The 19,216-nt window shown below is 36.3% G+C and overlaps 3 protein-coding genes across 3 annotated transcripts; 1 reads left to right on the top strand and 2 right to left on the bottom strand.

Moving 5' to 3' along the window:
* Positions 1 to 1,537: 1,537 nt before the first annotated feature.
* Positions 1,538 to 2,433, bottom strand: LOC110685654 (EPIDERMAL PATTERNING FACTOR-like protein 2). Its single transcript, XM_021862186.1, has 3 exons — positions 2,091 to 2,433; positions 1,954 to 2,009; positions 1,538 to 1,858 (listed from the first exon to the last, which is right to left on the bottom strand). The coding sequence occupies exons 1-3, from the start codon at positions 2,131 to 2,133 to the stop codon at positions 1,661 to 1,663; spliced, it is 297 nt and encodes a 98-aa protein (XP_021717878.1). The 5' UTR covers positions 2,134 to 2,433; the 3' UTR covers positions 1,538 to 1,660.
* Positions 2,434 to 10,074: 7,641 nt separating this feature from the next.
* Positions 10,075 to 12,556, top strand: LOC110686163 (ubiquitin-conjugating enzyme E2 2-like). The gene is made up of 6 exons (XM_021862753.1): positions 10,075 to 10,517; positions 10,601 to 10,685; positions 10,879 to 10,971; positions 11,814 to 11,902; positions 12,037 to 12,122; positions 12,233 to 12,556. Exons 1-6 carry the CDS (start codon positions 10,446 to 10,448, stop codon positions 12,273 to 12,275), a joined length of 468 nt encoding a protein of 155 aa, XP_021718445.1. The 5' UTR covers positions 10,075 to 10,445; the 3' UTR covers positions 12,276 to 12,556.
* A 544-nt stretch (positions 12,557 to 13,100) lies between these two features.
* LOC110686162 (berberine bridge enzyme-like 7) lies at positions 13,101 to 15,450 on the bottom strand. The gene has a single exon (XM_021862752.1). The coding sequence runs from the start codon at positions 15,210 to 15,212 to the stop codon at positions 13,587 to 13,589; it is 1,626 nt and encodes a 541-aa protein (XP_021718444.1). The 5' UTR covers positions 15,213 to 15,450; the 3' UTR covers positions 13,101 to 13,586.
* Positions 15,451 to 19,216: the final 3,766 nt, after the last annotated feature.

Here is a 19,216-nt window from a genome sequence, read left to right on the forward strand (position 1 = left end):
AATATGGAGTATTTGAATAAGCATATTCGTAATACATACAATACGTTACAATTGAAGCTTGCTTGGCACTTTGATAAAAATATAACTCGCTTTGCATAAACTAAAAACTAGTTCAACTTAAAATTGAGATCAACTTATAGAAACTCATCTAAACATCTCCCTAAAAAATCCTAATTTACTCAAACCTCTAACCCTAATCAAATTATGAAAAAATTGTCCAGATTGATTGACTCGAATTTAACACGATCACCTATTTACCAGCATAATATTGTTGAGGTGATAATTATACATTGAATATCTAATTTTCTTTTTCTTTTTTTTTTTTTTTTTTTTTTATTAACCTCGCCGTTTGTTTCTCTCCGGGCACTTTTGTTAGTGATATTCTGAATTATACACAGTAGTTGCAGTAAATAATTAGATAGTGTGACTTGATTTTACAGAAAAAATGGAAGTATAGAAATAAGTAAAAGACGTTACATGTTAACTCAGGTGTTCTGTCATTTCATGAGCTTCTTGAATGATTGATCTTATTTCTCTCCTTTTTACCTTTTTTTTAAAAATATTTTTTTTCTACAATTAGTTCGTCAATCTAATAATTACTGTATTTTTCTCCAAAATAAGGAGAGAAGAGAGAACCTTCAAGCTTCAACCTAGTACAGGTAAGACTGTAATGCAGTCTATAGACCCTAGAAAACGCAAAAATGAATGAATGATTTATCAACTTTTCATGAAAATTTTCCTATGTAACATCAAAATCAATATTTTTGTGATTTTATTCAAATGATATCTCCTTTTTTATTGACATAATATTTGGTTTTCAATCTCAACTTCAATTCTATAATATCCCTGATTTATGAAATAAAATTTACAGTTTGACTGTTTGAGTATTGATAACAATAAATTACATTGTCCAAATTTTGATATTCTTGAAAAATTATAATACATCCAAATTACAAGTTTTGAGATTGAAGAATTACAAGTTTACAACCCGGGTTAAACTAGTGCGTGCGGCCAGCTTTTTTGATGAGCTAAGCAATTGATCGAATTGGACTAAGTATCCATATCACATAACCTTTGTGGAAAACTGGAAATTGATTTCCCTAAACTAAAATTTGACTGACACTCCTCTATATTACTTACTTCGTATTTGATACCCCTACATTATACATATTTGAATCGCCTATAGACATAATGTCAAGTACTCATATTACTTTAGATGGTCTACAAGTTATTACCCTCAGCAGTAGCATTAGTTTGACCTTCATAAACTAGTAGCCCACATTATCGGACTTAATTGGGACAATTAGTAGTCCCAAATTAATTAAAGAGAAGAGGGAATATTACTAAATTACTTCATACTTCAACATGTAAGTCTAATGAACTACTCTACCTATCATCAATTGTTGATCGAATGTAGCCTTACTAAAATTTTCAGGCATGAATTTGTATACAGACATGATACATTCCAAAATCCCCAATGAAGGCTGATCACAATAGTAACCAAAAGCTTTATAAATTATAATAGGATAATAGTTATAATGTTATCCATTTAATTACATACATATATACCATACTTTTATAAGTTTATACTTTTATGGTAACAAAAAATAAGACAGATAAAGCTACTAAAAAAATCAACAAAGTTACAACTAGTAAGTAATTAAGGATTGAAGACAGAGTTGCCACATTTGCATTTCCAAGTGATAGGTTTATACTCAATATTGGAGACCGAAATAGAAATGGTAGTTGGCACTTGAACTGCTTCACAATGCCCGCACGATTTGCACCTTCCTTCGCATCTTGGTGGCCTTGATCCTATCTCTCGCCCTCGTAATGCCGCCGCCTCTTCATTTGATCTCTACTAGTTTGTACAACATTGAAATTAACATCCAAACTAGTCTAATTTTTGAAATGAAGAGTATAATAATTGAAGCTTCCAAGTGTAATTCTTACCTGGGGAAGACTAGAGATTGAGTTGTCGTCATTTGTTACCGTGAGAAGCATTCTACCTGTACAATGGAAATACATTAGTCACGTTGATGATATAACTTGAACTAGTAACGTGACAATTATCCAGACGGGGTATGTACCTTCAATAGTCGTCGAGAAAATTATTGACAAACGGCCAACCATTCCTTAAGAGAGGAAGAAATAAAGAACGCTTGAAGAAGGCTAAAATTAAGGACAATTTTTGAGCACTTTTGGAAACTGGAAAAAAGAGGGATATTTATAGGAAGAAGTAAACATGTGAAATGTTGTTAATCAGTGCCAAAATTTGATGGTTTTTGGGGGAGGAGAGAGAAAGAAGAAGAAAATATGATGATAGTCTGAAAAATGTAGCCTAAGAGAAAGAGGATATAAGTAGAAACAAGTAATGTAAAAATGATCAAAAATAGGAATAGTACAAACTGATGCTAAAAACGACTACACAAAATAAAGATTTATTCTCAACTGCTAAAATCCACCTTACCAAAAGTTGGGAGAGATACTACACATCAGTACATCACACATTACACATCCTACTCACTAATCTTGCTAATGGTTTAATTATGGGAATGTAAATTTGTAAAATACTCCGTACTAATTTAATTTCCCAAATAGACAAGATTATTTTCCAATATATTCAAGAGGATTAAGATTGGAATTGGTTTTTTTGAATTAATAATGTTTTAGCATTAAAGAAGGAAAATATTCAAAACAATTGAGACTAGAGAGATAAAAAAGTAATTATTTCTATTTTTCTTTTAACTCCAACTAGACACATATGTAACATATGGACTATGGAGTATCATTTTAAAATTAAAGATCCATGTTCATTTTGAGTTAGTGTAATCGTCAAACCTGATTCTTATTAATTATATTTCAATGTTATGAGAATAGAAATGGTTCTTTCTCATTCAATATTGATACTGTAATGACATTGATTTTTAATTTGCAAATTGTAAATATTTATACTAATAATAACAATTTCATTTGTGAGAACAAGTTGACGGAGATCTCATCTTAATATATACTTCATTCATATGCCATATCTCTATATTTTTGTTAAGTATACTTCACTTTCAACCAATTTCAACACTTCACCCCTCATAAAGTCATTGAAAGCCTCTCAAAGACTTTTTTTTTTTTTTTTTGGACAACGGTCCAAAAAGAAGGCTAGCTCTCAACTGACTCAAAAGTGCAACGAGAAAATTTACACCTTTTAACCAAACTAGAACAAGGACTAAAAAGGGGATTGGGGTTACAGACGCTATGAACTGCTTGGCAATGCAAATAAGAGGGTTGAGGATATCCATCGCAAGTTGTTCCAAACTTGTTCCCTTGCGTTTCTTGATCCTGCTAAAACGACTAAAATACCTTTTACCTTTCTTATTTTTCACCTTTAACCTGATTGGCCTTCCATGTTTTCTTGACGTGGAAGAAATCATGAAGGTAGTGGGTGGTGGAGAGGATTGTACATGGTTGGGTTTAGCAGTCATGGGGTCTTCGTCATTAGAACCTACGAATTCCACTTCATCAATATCAGTGGTAGTTAAATCTCTCGCAGGTATCTCGTTCCCCTCCTCGATATTCGAACCCTCATTGTTGCTAGAAGTTAGGTTAGTAGGTAATGATCATCTAATTTCTCAACGGTAGTGCTGTTGGGCTTGGGAAGTCCAGCAACGTGGCTGACCTCGGCGGAGTCCAGGGATCGTTTGGCCTTTTTCTCTTGGCCCTTTTTGTTGCAACACCTCTTTTTTAGACCCACCATCCTAGTGAGCGTGATTAAGGTATCAGGAACTTTGGATTCCTTTGCCTTATGGGATTCAGAATGCCTATTGTAGGTGGTCTTTTCCTTCACGTTTACAGTCATCCATGATACAGCAGAATGTTTGAAAAAACTCAAGGTTTTCCCTTGACAATGATCCGAAAAAAAGACAACTCGGAAATCTTAAGGGACAGATTCCTTCTTGATCTGTTGTGGCACACATGGAATTTTCTCGGTCCCTTGTCCGTAGCATGTCTAGAATCCTGGTTGTTTGGAGAGCTAGTAGCATCATCATCCCATTTTTCCAAAGGGGTAAGATCATTGGGTGTAGTGATGAGGCTCACCATCATCTCATTAGCAACGTCCATTGGTGGGTAGGGCCGTAATATCACTCTAAGCATCGCTACTAGGCAACCTAATAGAGTGTAGACTGATAGAGGGATTGCTGATCTTCCCCTTTTTGTTGAAGATGGTGTGGGACAAGTTGGATTCCTCAGTGCCCCTCTTTCCCTCTTTCCCTTGAACTTCCTAGCTTTTCTTCTCAACCCCTCCACCTTCTCCATTTCGCGAAGGATGTCCTGATTTTTAGGCTCAGTCTTAGCTGCTTTGCCAAGATCTTCATGGGCCTCTTCGAGTTGATAAAGCCTGATTTCAGCTAAAGCCCTTCTGTCAAGGGCTTTAGTATTGTTACCATCAAACATAATGCCTAATGAGCATAACTCCTTAGTTTGTTCGAAATCACGGACTTTTAGGGCTCAAGCTGCAAGGTTTAAATCAAGGGATATGGCAAGGTTCCATAGAAAGACACAATCATCTTCATCTCTTAGCAGACAAAGGCACAAAAGTTTCAGTCCTCTATCATACTTAGCCCCAGAAAGAACTACTTCACTTTTCTTGAAGTAAGAATTGCCCTCTTCCTTCAATTCTTTTGCTTAATTAAAATGTTTTGGTGGCAATTATTTTTGGCAAAGTTGACAATGTTTTCGTCAAAATCATCGTTTTAGTGGGTAAGCATAAGGGCACTAAGTAATTTGCGACAGTCCATAATGAGACTTCTAAAGGCGAGAAAAGAGTTGATTAACAAAGCACAACGAAAAACATAAACACTTCCAAGTAAGAAACAAACCCTCGTAGGGCCAACAACAAAGGTCACAAAGTTCAGGTTGCGAGCAGGGCTAGCGCAACCCAGACACTACTGCAAACCCACACTAAAAACAATCAGTCGTCGCAAAAGCCGAGGATGAAATTTCCGTCAAGTGGTGACCGGAACCCGCCACTAAACACAGGGAAACTAGCGGAAAAACAAAAGGGCAGCCACCCACCTTGACCCCCAGCGTGAAGAAAGCCGGCAGGTCACGGCTGAAGGATGCGGAGCCAAGCAGGGCCGTCGTAGATCTGAGCACCCTCACTTACAGGTGCTCCTTCGAGCTACGGGGACAAGGGTTGCTTTGTTTAAGGCAGTGATTGAGGACCTCGCAATCTAGTATTGCCAGGGAGAAAGAGGCTCGTCGGCGATTGAGAGGGGAAGCCGCCTACATCGATTGCCGGCAGCCCGCCTGAGAAAGCAGAGGAGAAGCTAGTTTTATAAAATTAGGGGCTTGCAAATGGTATTGGGATTTTGGAGCTCGCACGTGGAGCGCGTTCTTTTGTCTGTGATATAAGACTCAAAATATGTGATATACAAAGTATTACTTATACAGTTATACTTGTATATTTTTTCCAAGTGAAGGAGTATCCATCATTCCATTCCATCCTAGTGTCTTAGTAGGAACCATAATTTTCAAGACTAGACTTTAGAATTTATCACACGAGCCACAAAATTCTATGGGCTACAAAAACCATGTGCTCAAAATTCAAAAATGCATTTCTTAGAATACATAAGTACATAACAAGGGAATGATACATTTGAATATTTGATATTGCACTAGTTATCATTGCATCAAGTAGACATGTAGTGGGAATTTAGAAATTCCATCCACATTCTATATATGTTGAATAAAAAAAGTTACATCTAAATTATAACTTGGCATAAAATTAAGATTTAGGTGAAGAGGATTTATAATTAAAAGAACTTTTTATGAGTCATGAATCTCATGATATATGTAGTTTTTTGGGGTACATATACAATTCTTATAAGTATTTTATCTTTTCTAATATGGTATTAATTTAAAAATGTATGACAATTTACTCGTAAATAAGTGTAACTAATGTTATATTGCATTTGTCTTTTTCATTTTAAACTCCTTATGTATAACCACTACTAGAAATAGGCCGATTTCCGACGGACCATTTCCGACGGACATGTTTTTCCGTCGTAAATTCCGACAGATTTGTATTCCGTCGGAAATTTACGACGGATTTCCTACGGAATATAAATCCGTTGGAATATATGGGCTTTCCGACGGAATATTCCGTCGGAAACTAAACGATTCGACGGAAATAAAATCCGTCGGAACTTTCCGGCGGATTATTACGTCGGAACATTAAGTTTCCAACGGAAATAAAATCCATCGGAAAGTAATTAAATAATAATAAAAAAAAACCAAACCTAAAAAACCCTAAAAAACCGGTTATTATACAAACTCATTTCCGCCTCTTTTTTCTTCTATTCCCTTTCTCTCTCCTCTCTTCTTCTTTCCTCTCAGATTCTCACTCTACTCCTCTGTTCCTCTTCATTCTCTTCTCCTCCCCTTTTCTCTCCTCTTCTCAATCTAAATTCCTCTCATTTCCTCTTCTCTTCTCCAACCTTTCACTCTCCTCTTCGATCTCTTCTCCTCTTTCACTCTCCTCTTCAATCTCCTAGCCACCATCAATGAATACCGAAGATCATCGTCAACACCGAGATCAACAACAACCACCAACACCGCACAACAACGGCGCAACAAAAGCCTCTGTCGCAACAACACGGTTTATTATCTTAGATTGTAGATCTAGCCTTTTTTTCCTTTTAAATTCTGATTTTAGTTAATTATTGATGTCATTGTAATGTTAATGTATAAATTTTGTTAAATAATTGTATAATTATATATTTCTTTTAATTAATTTGGATAATTTTCGTTGTTTTTTTTTATGTAATTTTCGTTTTTTTTTTTTGGAATTTTTTTCTTTTTTGTTAAATTCTAGTGGTGGTTTCGATTATTGCATGCTATTTTTCGGTTTTATTGTGTTAATTTCCGTATTTTTGGGCTCATTTGTTTTTTTTGGGGTTAATTTTTGATTTTTTTGTGGTTAAATTTTGGTGAGGTGGTGTCGGTGGTGGTGTGTGGGTGGTTTCGGTGGTGGTGCGTGGGTGGTTTCGGTGGTGGTGCGTGGGTGGTTTCGGTGGTTGTGCGTTGTTGGTTAATCTGGGTTAGGCTTCGGTGGTGGTGGGTGGTGGCTAAGGGTTAAGGAGGAGGGTAGTGGTGGATGAGTAAGGGTAAGGGGTAGGTGTGGCGGTGGGTGGATGAGGATGGTTAGGGCTGGTGGGGTGGGGCCTATTTTTTTTTATTTGTTTTTGCAGGGGTTTCTGACGGAATTTCCGTCGTCGGAAATTTCCTACGGACTTTCCGGTACCGGAAAACCTCATCCGATGACAAAAATCCGTCGGAAATTCCGTCGGAACAGCGTTTTCCGACGAAAATAGCCGTTTTTCCTACAAAGGGTCTTCCGACAACACGTTCCGACGGAAATTCCGTCAGAACAGTGTTTTTCGACGGAATTTAGGGTGTTTCCGACGGAATTTTTCCGTCGCAAATGACCTGTTTTCTAGTAGTGAACCCTAAGGACTATGAATATCATAACCCAAATTAGATTCATTACGTTCAACATGACGTCGTTCTTTAGGTTCACAATAATATTAAATGTCATACAAGTTTTAATAAAGGTTATTATGTTAAAATTAGAGTCACTATGTTCAAAATACAGTCAATTGCACGCATCTAGACCTTAGATCCACAATAAATTAATGCATTGTTTATGAGAGTTTTCGTGTATATACCCATATACTTCCTCCGTGTTTATATAAATAAAACGTTTTCCTTTTCCGACCGTGTTTAAATAAATGAAATGTTTTTTTTTTGTTTTTTAAGTATATTCTCTCTATTTTTTTTTAATAATATTCTCTCTAATTTTTAATAACATTCTACTAACTAATAGTCCCTACAAACTTTTTCTCAAAAAAAATAAAAAAATAGTCCCTACAAAACCCATTACTCTCTTCTCACCCTTCAACTTATACCCCATTATCTATTACTCCCTCCGTCCCTTTATTTTTGCCCCATTGCCATTTTTGGGTTCAAACTTTGAAAACTTTGACTATAAATTACCATCAATCTATAAAAGATAATTTAGTCATGAGTGGTCTTGTTAAATTCGTCTCATTATATATTCTATTAATATCACGTTTTTATAATTTTTACGGTTATGGAAATAAAGATATACTCCCTCCGTATTTTAATAAGTGTTGCACTTTGACTGACACATAGTTTTAGGCAATTTAATTGATTTAAATAAAATAAGAGGTAAGTGGGGTAGTTGAAGTATTAAAAAATTGTAAAAGAAAGATATGGGGTTAATAATTTACTCGTATAAAAAAGTAATGAATGTGAGAGGAAAAAAATAATAAAAATAGTAGTACTGGGGACCATGAGAGGAGAGATATATAATATTTAAATGTAGTTTTTTGCTAAAAAAAGAAGTGTAACGCTTATTAAAACACGGCCGCATTTGATAAGTGTAACACTTATTAAAACACCTAGGGAGTGTTTTAATACGCATTTTGGAGACTGTGCCTAGTCAAATGGGGCAAAAAAATAGGGACATAGGGATAATTTTAGGGGCCGTTTGGTTGGGGGTATTCATCAAAGGGAATGGGAATCAATTGTCTTGATTCCCTTTGTTGTTGTTTGTTTGGCATTTTTTCCCATTCCCTTTACCTTCTCCATTACCCCAAATCCTTCCAACTTCATTCCCCACCCCCCCAGGTTTTTCCATTCCCTTTCCTTCGCCACCACAACACCACCACATTCAAACCAGCCACCACCATCCTACCCTATCCCCACCACCCAGCCACCATCGTCGCACCTCCACCATCCCTCGCTGGAGCTCCCCCGTCCCTCGCCGGAGATCCCCTCCCCCGAAAAACTCCCCCACTCCCGCAAAAACCCTGCACTCCGTGAACTCCACCACCTAATCCCGCTCTCCTTGAACTCCACCACTGCCTCCAAGACATCGCCGTCGCTTCCTTGTCCAAGCCAACGCTCGTGAGCTCGGCGCTGCTCTCACGTGCACCACCTACTGGGTGTCGTCATCCGAACCAAAACCCTGACCACCATGAAATTTCGAAACCCCGGCCACTCTCAAACCCCAAAACAACCACCAAATCCCCGAACCACCAACAACCCCAAACCCCTCTTCTCCGTGAGCTCGCCGCTAGGTTGGGTGGCCAGATTTCAAAAGTTGGGTGGTTGGGTTGCTGGGGTAAGGGGGAAGGTTGGATTACTAAAATAAATTTGTGTAGTGGTGGTGGTGGTGATGTGGTGGATCTGATTCCCTTTACTTTTTAAAACAAACAACACACTAAATTTGAGGGAATTTCATTTCATTCTATTCCATTCCCTTTGTTCATTCCATTCCGTTTACCCCATGCAAACCAGACGACCCCTTAATAAATTCAACTAATCTTCCTAAAATTCTGTGAAAGTTAAAACATTTCATCCTATATACTCCCTCCGTCCCAATATATAGTTCATGTTTGTGTTTTATCACGGTATTTAAGAAATATGAGGAGAAAGTGGATAAAGTACATTAATATAAGTGAAAAGTATAATTATAGATAAAAGTTAAAAGAAAAAAGTGGAAAAAAAAGGTACAAAGCATGTGCATAATTCAAGGATAATTTAGGAAATACAATGAATAAAGTTAAAAAAAAATGAGGGTATAATAATCTTTACATACTATCTAAAAATAGAAACAGGAACAACATTTTAGGTCTCTAAAATAGGAAAACAGAAACTATAATATGGGACGGAGGGAGTATAAAGTGAAAGACGGTGTAGTTTTTTTATTTTTATTTTTTTATTAAAAAAAAACATGAGAGGGGTATTTTGGGAAAGTGAAATTTATCACCCAAAACCCCCAATATTTTTTTTTGAGGGAAGAAAATATTATTATTTAGCCTACATGATATCAACATATTTTTTTTATTATATTTTATTAACAATTATCAAATCCACTAATATTTTTATTTAATTAGAATTAAGGAGATTATGGTAAATAAAAAAAAAACAGAAAATCAAGTTTAATAAATTACTTATATTGCGCACGTTTGTCTCTTAGCTCGTAATAAAACAAACGTTACAAAACCACCTTTGACATTCGTCGCAGAAGAGAAGGTGGAATTTTGGAAGACGAGGAGAGAGAAAAAGAGGAACTTCAAAGAAAATCACTCTCTTTCTTTGATTCCTTCTCTTCTTCTTCTCCTTTTGAAACCCATCAATTCCATTGATTCTCTTCTTCCATTTTCAATCTTATCCTTTTTTTTTTTTTTTTTTTTTTTTTCAAAATTTCCATCTTTTCCCCTTTATTTCCTTGTCACATTCCCTCATTTTCTTCAAACAAATTGCATTAGATCTCAATCCAACAAACACCCAAATAAAGTCAAGTCAATTGAGAGAGACTGAAGTTGTTCATTCATTCTTTCACTAAAAAAAATCCATTAATGGCATCTTCTTCTTCATCTCAGCTTCGCCTCATGTCCGATCTCAAATCTATCATCAATGAACCTCCTGAAGTAATTCACTTAATTTCAATCAAAAAATCAATCAAATCTTAAGAATTGAATTCATGGGGTTAATTTTGAGTTGATTTTTACAGGGTTGTAGTGCAAGTCCTATGTCAGATGACAATCTGTTTGTTTGGAGTGCCACCATTTTTGGGCCTGATGAAACTCCATGGGAAGGTATTTTACATCTTCATTTTTGTTTTTTTATTTTATTTTATTTTATTTTACAGTATTTTATTTTATTTTATTTTGTTTATATATATCTAGATTCGAACCCCAGATCTGGGTTACATTTTTGTTAATTTTCTCATTGATTATGGGAAATTTCTGGTTTTTTGGTTGATCTTTGTTATACAAGTATAATTTGCAGGTGGAGTTTTTAGTTTAAGGTTGACATTTACTGATAATTACCCAGAAAAGCCTCCTCGAGTTCGTTTTACTTCTGATATATTTCATCCTAATGGTAATAATTTACTTCTCTTTTAATTTTCTTGTTTTTGGTTTGTAATTTGCAAGTTAATTTTTGATATTGCATTATTACGTTACTAACTTTTAACATTTCCTTCATCCCTGATATAAAAGTTTTCTTCATGTCAAGGATTTTATGTTTGTCTTCAATATCAATTATCAATGGACTATTGCTTGTACCTTTTAGATATTACTCTAATACGGAGTACTTGTATTATATAAGGTGGTATAGAGGAATAAGTGAATGCTACTCAATTACTCTTCCATAAAACTTTGATGATGAAAATAAATGGGTTCTGCAATGTGCATTGGTTTTTTAAAGTAACTTGTGATAAGTTAAAGATTAATTTAGGGTGAAAAAAAAGCAAGTGTAATGGACTTAAAGGGAATAGAAGCTTAAGATGTTAATTGTGCTTACTAATATCTAAAAAGGATAGCCATAGCTGAAAAATTATTTCTAATCTGGTCATGGCAACAAAATTCAGCTAATATGATTTTCCCTGAAGTATTGCTGCTGCTTTCATTTTGCTTAGGATTGTGTTCAAGTGAACATTATGTAGTGACGGATCATTCTTACAGGCAATGGGATTATATTCCGGGTTCTCAATGCTTGTTTGTCAATTAAGTCTTTAGACCTCAGCTCTTCATGCTATGCACTGCATTAGGCTCTTTTTGCTATCTAGCGGTTGATTTCTCATTGTAGCTATATTTGCAAGTCATGTCCACTGCTATGGGTGTATGAAGTAATTATGATTTTTTTTCTTATAAATCGCTTGTTGATGGACTTCTTCACTTAATAACCAACTGATTGTGCTGAAACAACTTTCTGGAATGCAGTTTATCATGACGGAACTTTGTGCATGGATATCATCCAAGAAGCTTGGTCGCCCTGCCATAATGTAGCTACAATCTTAACATCTATCCAGGTACACTAGCTATTGTCTTGATTTTTACTTAGTCTTGCTTCTATGATTTGCTGTTTATTGCTTGGAGAACGATGTAAATGTATTGTTGAATAACTAACTATAAAAATGGCAATTTATACCTATTTGTTCTACAGTCCCTTTTAACTGACCCCAATCCTTCAAGTCCTGCAAATCCTGAGGCTGCTCAACTCTTCCAGCACGACAGCCAGGCTTATAACAAGTTTGTAACCTCAATCATATTCCCTTCTCTCACTTGAAATCCCTCTGACAGTTATTAGCTGAATTTACATGGTTTAGTCAACTGACTCTAGATTATGGGATCTTAAACAGGAGGGTTCGTAGATGTGCTCGTAAATCCACTGAGTTTTCCTGAGGCAAAGGATATTTGTTAAACTACATTGTCTTTTGACGGAATCTTGACTAAAGCTCTGTGACCGTCATATCATGTGTATCTCAACGACATGCCTTGACATGTTTGTTCCTATCCAAGTTTCTGGAATAGTTGCACAATCCTGTCAATAACACACCATAATCTATTTTTCCTGCTTGTATCATCTGTTCAATTCATTTCAAAGATGCTAGTTGTAAAACAAGCATACTACTGTAAGTTGGTTATACTGAAATAGTGAAAATTCAACAGAACTTCAGAATTTATATTTGCGGTCTCTTTAAATATTATGGGTGGAAGGTTGTGTTTTTATTGTGGAGTTTTTAATCAATTGAATTTCAGCGGGTAAGCAGGACTGAGCACAATCAACCAGGCCTGGCAAGATTTTACCCAATTTGAAATTGGCCCCAAAACTTAAGGTTTCAAACCTTAAATAACAGCTTCTAACCAACCTCTGAAATGATGGGTCAAACCAAAGGTTAATTTTTAGTTGACTCTTTGAGTCAAAACATTAAAAAATCATTATTCTATAAAGTATAAACCAATTCTTATGGAGTTTAGTGTCCATCTAAGATACAAGTATTAGAAAATGTTTTTTTTTTTATTTTTTTTTTTTTATTTTTAATGTACTATTCTATAAACCAATTCTTAAGGAGTAATTGTATATACGTAGTACATGTTTTTGTAATTTGAAACACGCATCACGTTACAAACCCTGGAGTCTTGAAACTATTTCCCCTCATATTTACCTTTTGAGTCTTGAAACTATTTCCCCTCGTATTTACCTTTTGATTACGCTCACTTTTTTTTTTTTTTTTTTTCCCATAAGATTAATAAGTATTTCTGCTAATATTTTCTCATTTTAGCATACCTAATATTTTACATTTTTTTTCTTTTTTGTAATTTAATGAATTATATGCATTTAAAAATAAAAAAAAATAAAAAAAAAAAAAAAAAAAAAACCCAAAATAGAAGTAATTTGTGCTCTCATACTGTGGAATCAACCTGTTGCTGAAAGTTATGGGTGTTTAAAATCAAGATGACCATATACAAGTGTATTGTTTTCATGTTTACCAACAACTAACAAGCTTGGTAAAAAACATTACAATTTTATTGATAATGAGAACCAAACAAAAGAATACGAAAAATGGCATTTGTTACATGCAAGTATTGTGTACATATGTATAATTTGTGTTCAGTTAAGAACTAATTTAAACATGAATTGTTAGTTGGTTACACTATTATTAGTCAAACGGCTATTTGTAGCTGTTCCCCTTTGATCAGATCCATGTTTCTTCAAGTAAGGTTCAGAATGGGTGGAATACTTTGTTCATCCCTGAAGAAATTCAGAGGATCTACCTTAAGTTTCACCTTCAATAGCCTTTGAAAGTTGCCTCCATGGTACTTGCTTCCGAATTCAGCTCTAGTTTTCGCAAACCTACCAGTATTAGTCCCTAAATCGAGATCTCTATAGTTGTAGAATGCCTCCCTGGGAGAATTCGAAACATAAGGAGTCATGAACTTATACAGCCTTCTTGATAGTTCTATGTGGTGTTCCTCTGCTTCTTTCCCTTCTTCGTACCATTTAAAGTCATACTCGATCTTGAATAAGTTCCCTGCTCTATGATAAAACACGATTTCATTAGCTAGGATCTCACTCATTCTCCCACCATAAGGGTTCCATTCCATTACCAGTCCATCCATGTTTAGCAATTCTTTCCACATAAGCTCTAACCCTTCCTGCGGTATTGGTTTCGTGACATAGTCTGATTTTACTTTCCTAGATAGCCTTTCATATTCCCTACTAAGAAGGATTTCAGTGGAGGTTCCACTGGGAAATTCATCCCAAAAAAGAGTAGAGTTAATCCATGGCATTTCCTGGCAATCCTTAGCTGATATTCCTAACTCAGGAAAGCTCTTCGTTAACAGGTCTTGAAGTTCCTTGGATTCTCCAAGAAACAAGGCAATGAATGTAAATGCCAATCTGTTTGAGCCTTCTTTTTGATCCTTGATCACGGACACTCGAGCTCTTAAGAAGAGATCTTTGGGTAGATTTGGTGCCACCTCTTGCCACCGGTACATAGTTCTTGAGGCACCTTGCTCAAGAGACCGTGCCACTTGAAAGACAGTCACAACAGGAGGAACACGAACAAGTTGTACTTTGAATGCAAGGATTACCCCAAATGAAGCTGCACCACCTCCTCGAAGAGCCCAAAACATATCTTCCCCCATAGCCTCTCTATCAAGAACCATGCCATTGGCATTCACAACTGTTGCATCAATTACATGATCAGTAGAAAGCCCATATTTTCTCATCAAGTTTCCGTACCCTCCACCAGACAAGTGCCCTGCAACCCCAACTGTAGGACACACCCCTCCCGGGAAGGCATATATGGAACTCTTTTCGGCGATCTTGTAGTAGACTTCACCTAGCTGTGCCCCTGCCTCCACCCATGCAGTCTCCTCCTCTAAGTTTACATTAATAGCTCGTAAGTTAAACATGTCAAGGACGACAAAGGGAACATTTGAAGTGAAGGAGAGGCCTTCCATATCATGGCCACCACTCCGAATTCTCATTTCAAAGAAATGAGTTTTACAACACTGGATAGTTGCAACAATGTTAGACACATGCTTTGGTGTGACAATAAAGGATGGCTTTCGTATTTCAGGTTTCAGGAACCGGATGTTTCGAGCATATTCTTGAAGCACGGATGTAAATGACGAATTGTGTTGGCTGTATGTAACTTGTGATGTTGGATACCGAGGATTAGATTGGAGGTCAAGACACTCGGTAAAAAGGGCTTCGTTACCTAATGCAGCAAATGATGAAGTTGGTAACAACAATAATAAAAATGCTGATTGCACCAGGAAAAACATCAGTCTAGCAATTCTACCAGCTTGAAAGAGGCTGAAGTTGTTCATTGTTAGTTAATTAATCACAAATTTACAACAAATCAGCTTGTTTACTTCAAATATCATCATCTGCTGGCTTTATATACTGCTTCTATGGCAGTCATTCCAACATTTTGTGTGGTTAATTAATCTTGTTATAAACATGTAATGGTCAGACGGCGTAGTTATACCAAAAACGTATAACTGATTTGTCTTACATGCGTTATGTGATTTATATTACTTGCATTAGCAACTACTATATTAGTGACTATTTAACATCCCAAGAAAATTTTATGGCAGCTAGTAATATAAGACAGAACAACCTAAAATCTGTTGGTATTGAACGAAGGTTGATAACCTAATTAAACTGCTAGCTTAGATAAGTCCCTTCCAAACCTAAATTTAACTTGAGTTCACCCTCTAAAATCTCGGCCACAAGTACTTACAAGCTGCCTTTTTTTTTTTTTTATTATTATTATTATTTTTGAAGATAAGACACAGGGGAAATTAAGTACGTTTTCTCACAGACCGTAGCATGTTGCTTATTTGTGTATATGAAGTACATAGTAGTTTGTAGAAGAGAGAAAAAAGAAGGTAGATCTTGTGAGACACATGAAATATGAAAGGTATGAGAAAACGACTTATTAAGTATACAACCTACACTCATTGCATTAACACTGTAACACATTAACACACACTGCACTTGCGAACGTGTGAGGTACAAGTGCCTAAAAAGGACATAAACTAAATCCAGTTTGAGGATTACATGCAAACATTTTTTAAGTCTGTCATCATCTACGGTACATCACCCATTAGTGGCATGATTCGATAACCGGCCATAAAATATATATGCATGTAAAAATAAGGCCAAAGGGAAGAAAACACATCTTCTTGCCACAAAATCAAGCAAGACACCAACCCCCCCTTAAAACTACCGTCACAAATAATACTATGCTATGCTTATTTCATCTTTAAAAAAAATCACACAACACTTGCCATTGAAACAAGAAACCAATCCCCAATTCCCCAAGCAAATAAATTTATTTTTTGATAAGCTCAAATGATTCAAAGATATGTAAAAAATTAAATTAATTAATAAAAATAAGAGACATGATGTGACACATTCAGAAACTCTAATTTTAAATTATTTAGATATTACTGCTTTTTTACGGCTATTTCACCAAATGCCATTGAGTAATTTCGAAATTCACCAAATGCCATCGAACTTTTCAAAATTCATCAAATGCCACTGAGTTTTAGTATAATATCACCGAGTGCCATTAATGACTGACAGCCGTTAGTTGACCCCACCACTTGCCACGTGTCACCTTCTGATTGGTCCTTTTTTAAAAAAAAACCCAAAACCACCATTTGCTGCCACCAGCCCACCCTAACCTTCACCACCACTGCCCAGCCCGACGACCATCCCTCGCCGGACCGCTGCGTCCCCGTTTTCCCCACTACCTCACCCCTCTCTCCCCCACGCCGGTAAACAGCCGCAGCTCCTCTCCCATTCCCCAAACGCACATCCACCTCCCTGCACTCCCACCTCGCAACCACAATTCGCGCAACAAACAACAGCTCCACTCTACCCAACCCCACGCAACAGTAGCACAACCAACAACAGCTTCTCATTCGACGCGGGGAAGGGAAAATCTGCCGGAATTTGAACCCTCAACCCACTGCGCGTCGCAGTGGTCTGCTAAATCGATTTACTTTGAAATTGAAACCTAGACCCTTAAACCAATTTACTTCGAAATTGGAGCAGCCAAAACGAAGAAGGGGAAGGGAAGGGGGCGTTTTACGGGGCGAGGGAAAGGAGGGAGAGGGGTTTTAGAGGCAAGGAAGGAAGTTTTCAGAAATTGGTGGTTATTGGTGAGATGGGGAGCTAGGCAGTGGTGTTTAGAGGCGACAGGGCGGCTGGTTGCATTGGAAATTTCGGGGTGGTGGAGGAAGGGGGTGGGGTTTCGCAGGTTAGGGGTTTGGCTAGGGCCGGTGGCGCGACGGAGAAAGGGGAGGGGAAGGGTGGGGGTCCGCCGGCCACCGGCGAGCCTTCCGGTGCTGGCTTCGGGGGCAGGGGGATGGCTGGGCTGGTGGCAGCAAATGGTGGTTTTGGGTTTTCTTTTTTTCTTTTTTTTTTAAGTTTTTAAATATTTTTGGTTTTTTTTTTTAAAAAAAGGACCAATCAGAAGGTGACACGTGGCAAGTGGTGGGGTCAACTAACGGATGTCAGTCATTAATGACACTCGGTGATATTATACTAAAACTCAGTGGCATTTGATGAATTTTGAAAAGTTCGATGGCATTTGGTGAATTTCAAAATTACTCAGGGGCATTTGGTAAAATAGTCGTTTTTTATAAACTCACTCATTTTGTACTTTTACCTTGTTTACATATTCCATTTGTTCATCTTTAGTTTTGTGATTTATTTGATCGAAAGAGAAAACAATCATGTGAAATTTTGTTATGAGTAATTTGGGGTAGACTGTTGAGGGAGTACATCATGTTGTTTTGATTGGACGATGTGTTTGTGTTTCTTAAATTTAAATTTATTGAAATATTATAGTGGTCGATTGAAATATACTAACATAATGATTTAATAATTATTCGATTATAAAACCTTCCAATTATTATTGAGAAAATATGATATATCCTTTAGGCGTTAATCGAGGTTTTAGTATATATTGGATCATTGAAGGTGGAGGGGTTGCACCAAGCTAAGCATACGGAAAGCATGCATCTTTTTTCTTACAGAGTTTTCATACTTTGAGGCAGAAAATCCCTTGTGGTTGTAAAAAGGTCATGCCGAGAAGGTTGAGAGCATGGACGAAGCTTAGTTGAGGCCTAAGGGGCCATAGGCCATGACCCCTTTAGTGTTTAGCCTTACTAGTGCTTCGCCCTACTCACACTTAGCTTATTGAAGTAGCTAGCATGGATGCATATTAGACCGGCCCCTTCCTCAATCGCGCTTATTAGACTGGTCCCCCTCCTCAGTCAAGTCTAGCTTTGCCCATGGTCGAGAGTCACACCTGTTGTTTGTGAGAATTGAACATTGTGGCTTCTTATTATCCATTAAAATGTAATGTATTTATGCCTTTAATTATGTATATTAATTTATTGCATGTATTGAAATGTATTCACAAAAAAAGGGAGAAAATGTAGGGTTTGCAACACCATCCATTCATCATCAATACAAATATAGAATAGTGCAAAAGTCAAAACGTGTAAACTAAAAAAAACGAACGAAGTATAAGTTATACAACAATATACTTGTTTGAGTGGGCTTTATAGTCTTCAAGTGATATGCTTAAAGGATTTTTCTACCTCTCAACTTATGTACCTCCTATTTATTTTCTCCTTGACTTTCAAATTTCTCGATAATATTTGGTTTGGTCTTTCTAATCACTTTAATTATTATCAATTACTCTAACAATGTCATTGCATGCCATTAAAAGAATAGCCTTAATCTAAAGTCCTCACATTTCTAAAACTGCCGACACTCGTGCAATTTGCAAAATTGCAACCTTTATAATGTGTTACTATTCTACGAAGCCCACTAGAGTGACTACTATTATTATATATGATGTGCCCCATTGCATGTGTATCTGTCGCCTTGTAGAGCTGGTTCATGACTTTGGCCAGTTGCCATTTAATTTGAAAATTATCTTAAACTTTGCAACCTAATTATAATACTTAATTTTCATTTCTCATCCAATGACATATACTATGTATTATAAACCTCATTTTCATCTTTGAATCACATGAATGAATATGTATAAATGAAAAGTTACAAAAGAAAGCAACCAAAGCAAGAAAATAATGAAGTAGTAGTAATTTTTATCACAAAGTACGCAATTTGAATCGATCCATATTATAGTGGTTGAGAGTATGAGCTAAGAAGCGACATACTTTTCAAGCATCAACATCATACTTAGTTTTTCACATAATTAAATGAATGAAGAACTTGATAACTATTAAGAGGCTATTTGGTGTAATGTCAATGAGATAAGGATAATGAAATAAAGCAATAAAAT

Source organism: Chenopodium quinoa, unplaced genomic scaffold (genome assembly GCF_001683475.1).
Source record: "Chenopodium quinoa cultivar QQ74 unplaced genomic scaffold, ASM168347v1, whole genome shotgun sequence".
NCBI lineage: Eukaryota > Viridiplantae > Streptophyta > Magnoliopsida > Caryophyllales > Amaranthaceae > Chenopodium > Chenopodium quinoa.

Coding starts and splice junctions, on each gene's coding strand:
- LOC110686162 (XM_021862752.1), bottom strand. CDS start 15,212: ATGAACAACTTCAGCCTCTTTCAAGCTGGTAGAATTGCTAGACTGATG.
- LOC110686163 (XM_021862753.1), top strand. CDS start 10,446: ATGGCATCTTCTTCTTCATCTCAGCTTCGCCTCATGTCCGATCTCAAA. Junction 10,518..10,600: donor TCATCAATGAACCTCCTGAA/GTAATTCACTTA, acceptor TGATTTTTACAG/GGTTGTAGTGCAAGTCCTAT. Junction 10,972..11,813: donor TGATATATTTCATCCTAATG/GTAATAATTTAC, acceptor TCTGGAATGCAG/TTTATCATGACGGAACTTTG.
- LOC110685654 (XM_021862186.1), bottom strand. CDS start 2,133: ATGGTTGGCCGTTTGTCAATAATTTTCTCGACGACTATTGAAG. Junction 2,010..2,090: donor TTTCTCGACGACTATTGAAG/GTACATACCCCG, acceptor TCCATTGTACAG/GTAGAATGCTTCTCACGGTA. Junction 1,859..1,953: donor CAATCTCTAGTCTTCCCCAG/GTAAGAATTACA, acceptor ACAAACTAGTAG/AGATCAAATGAAGAGGCGGC.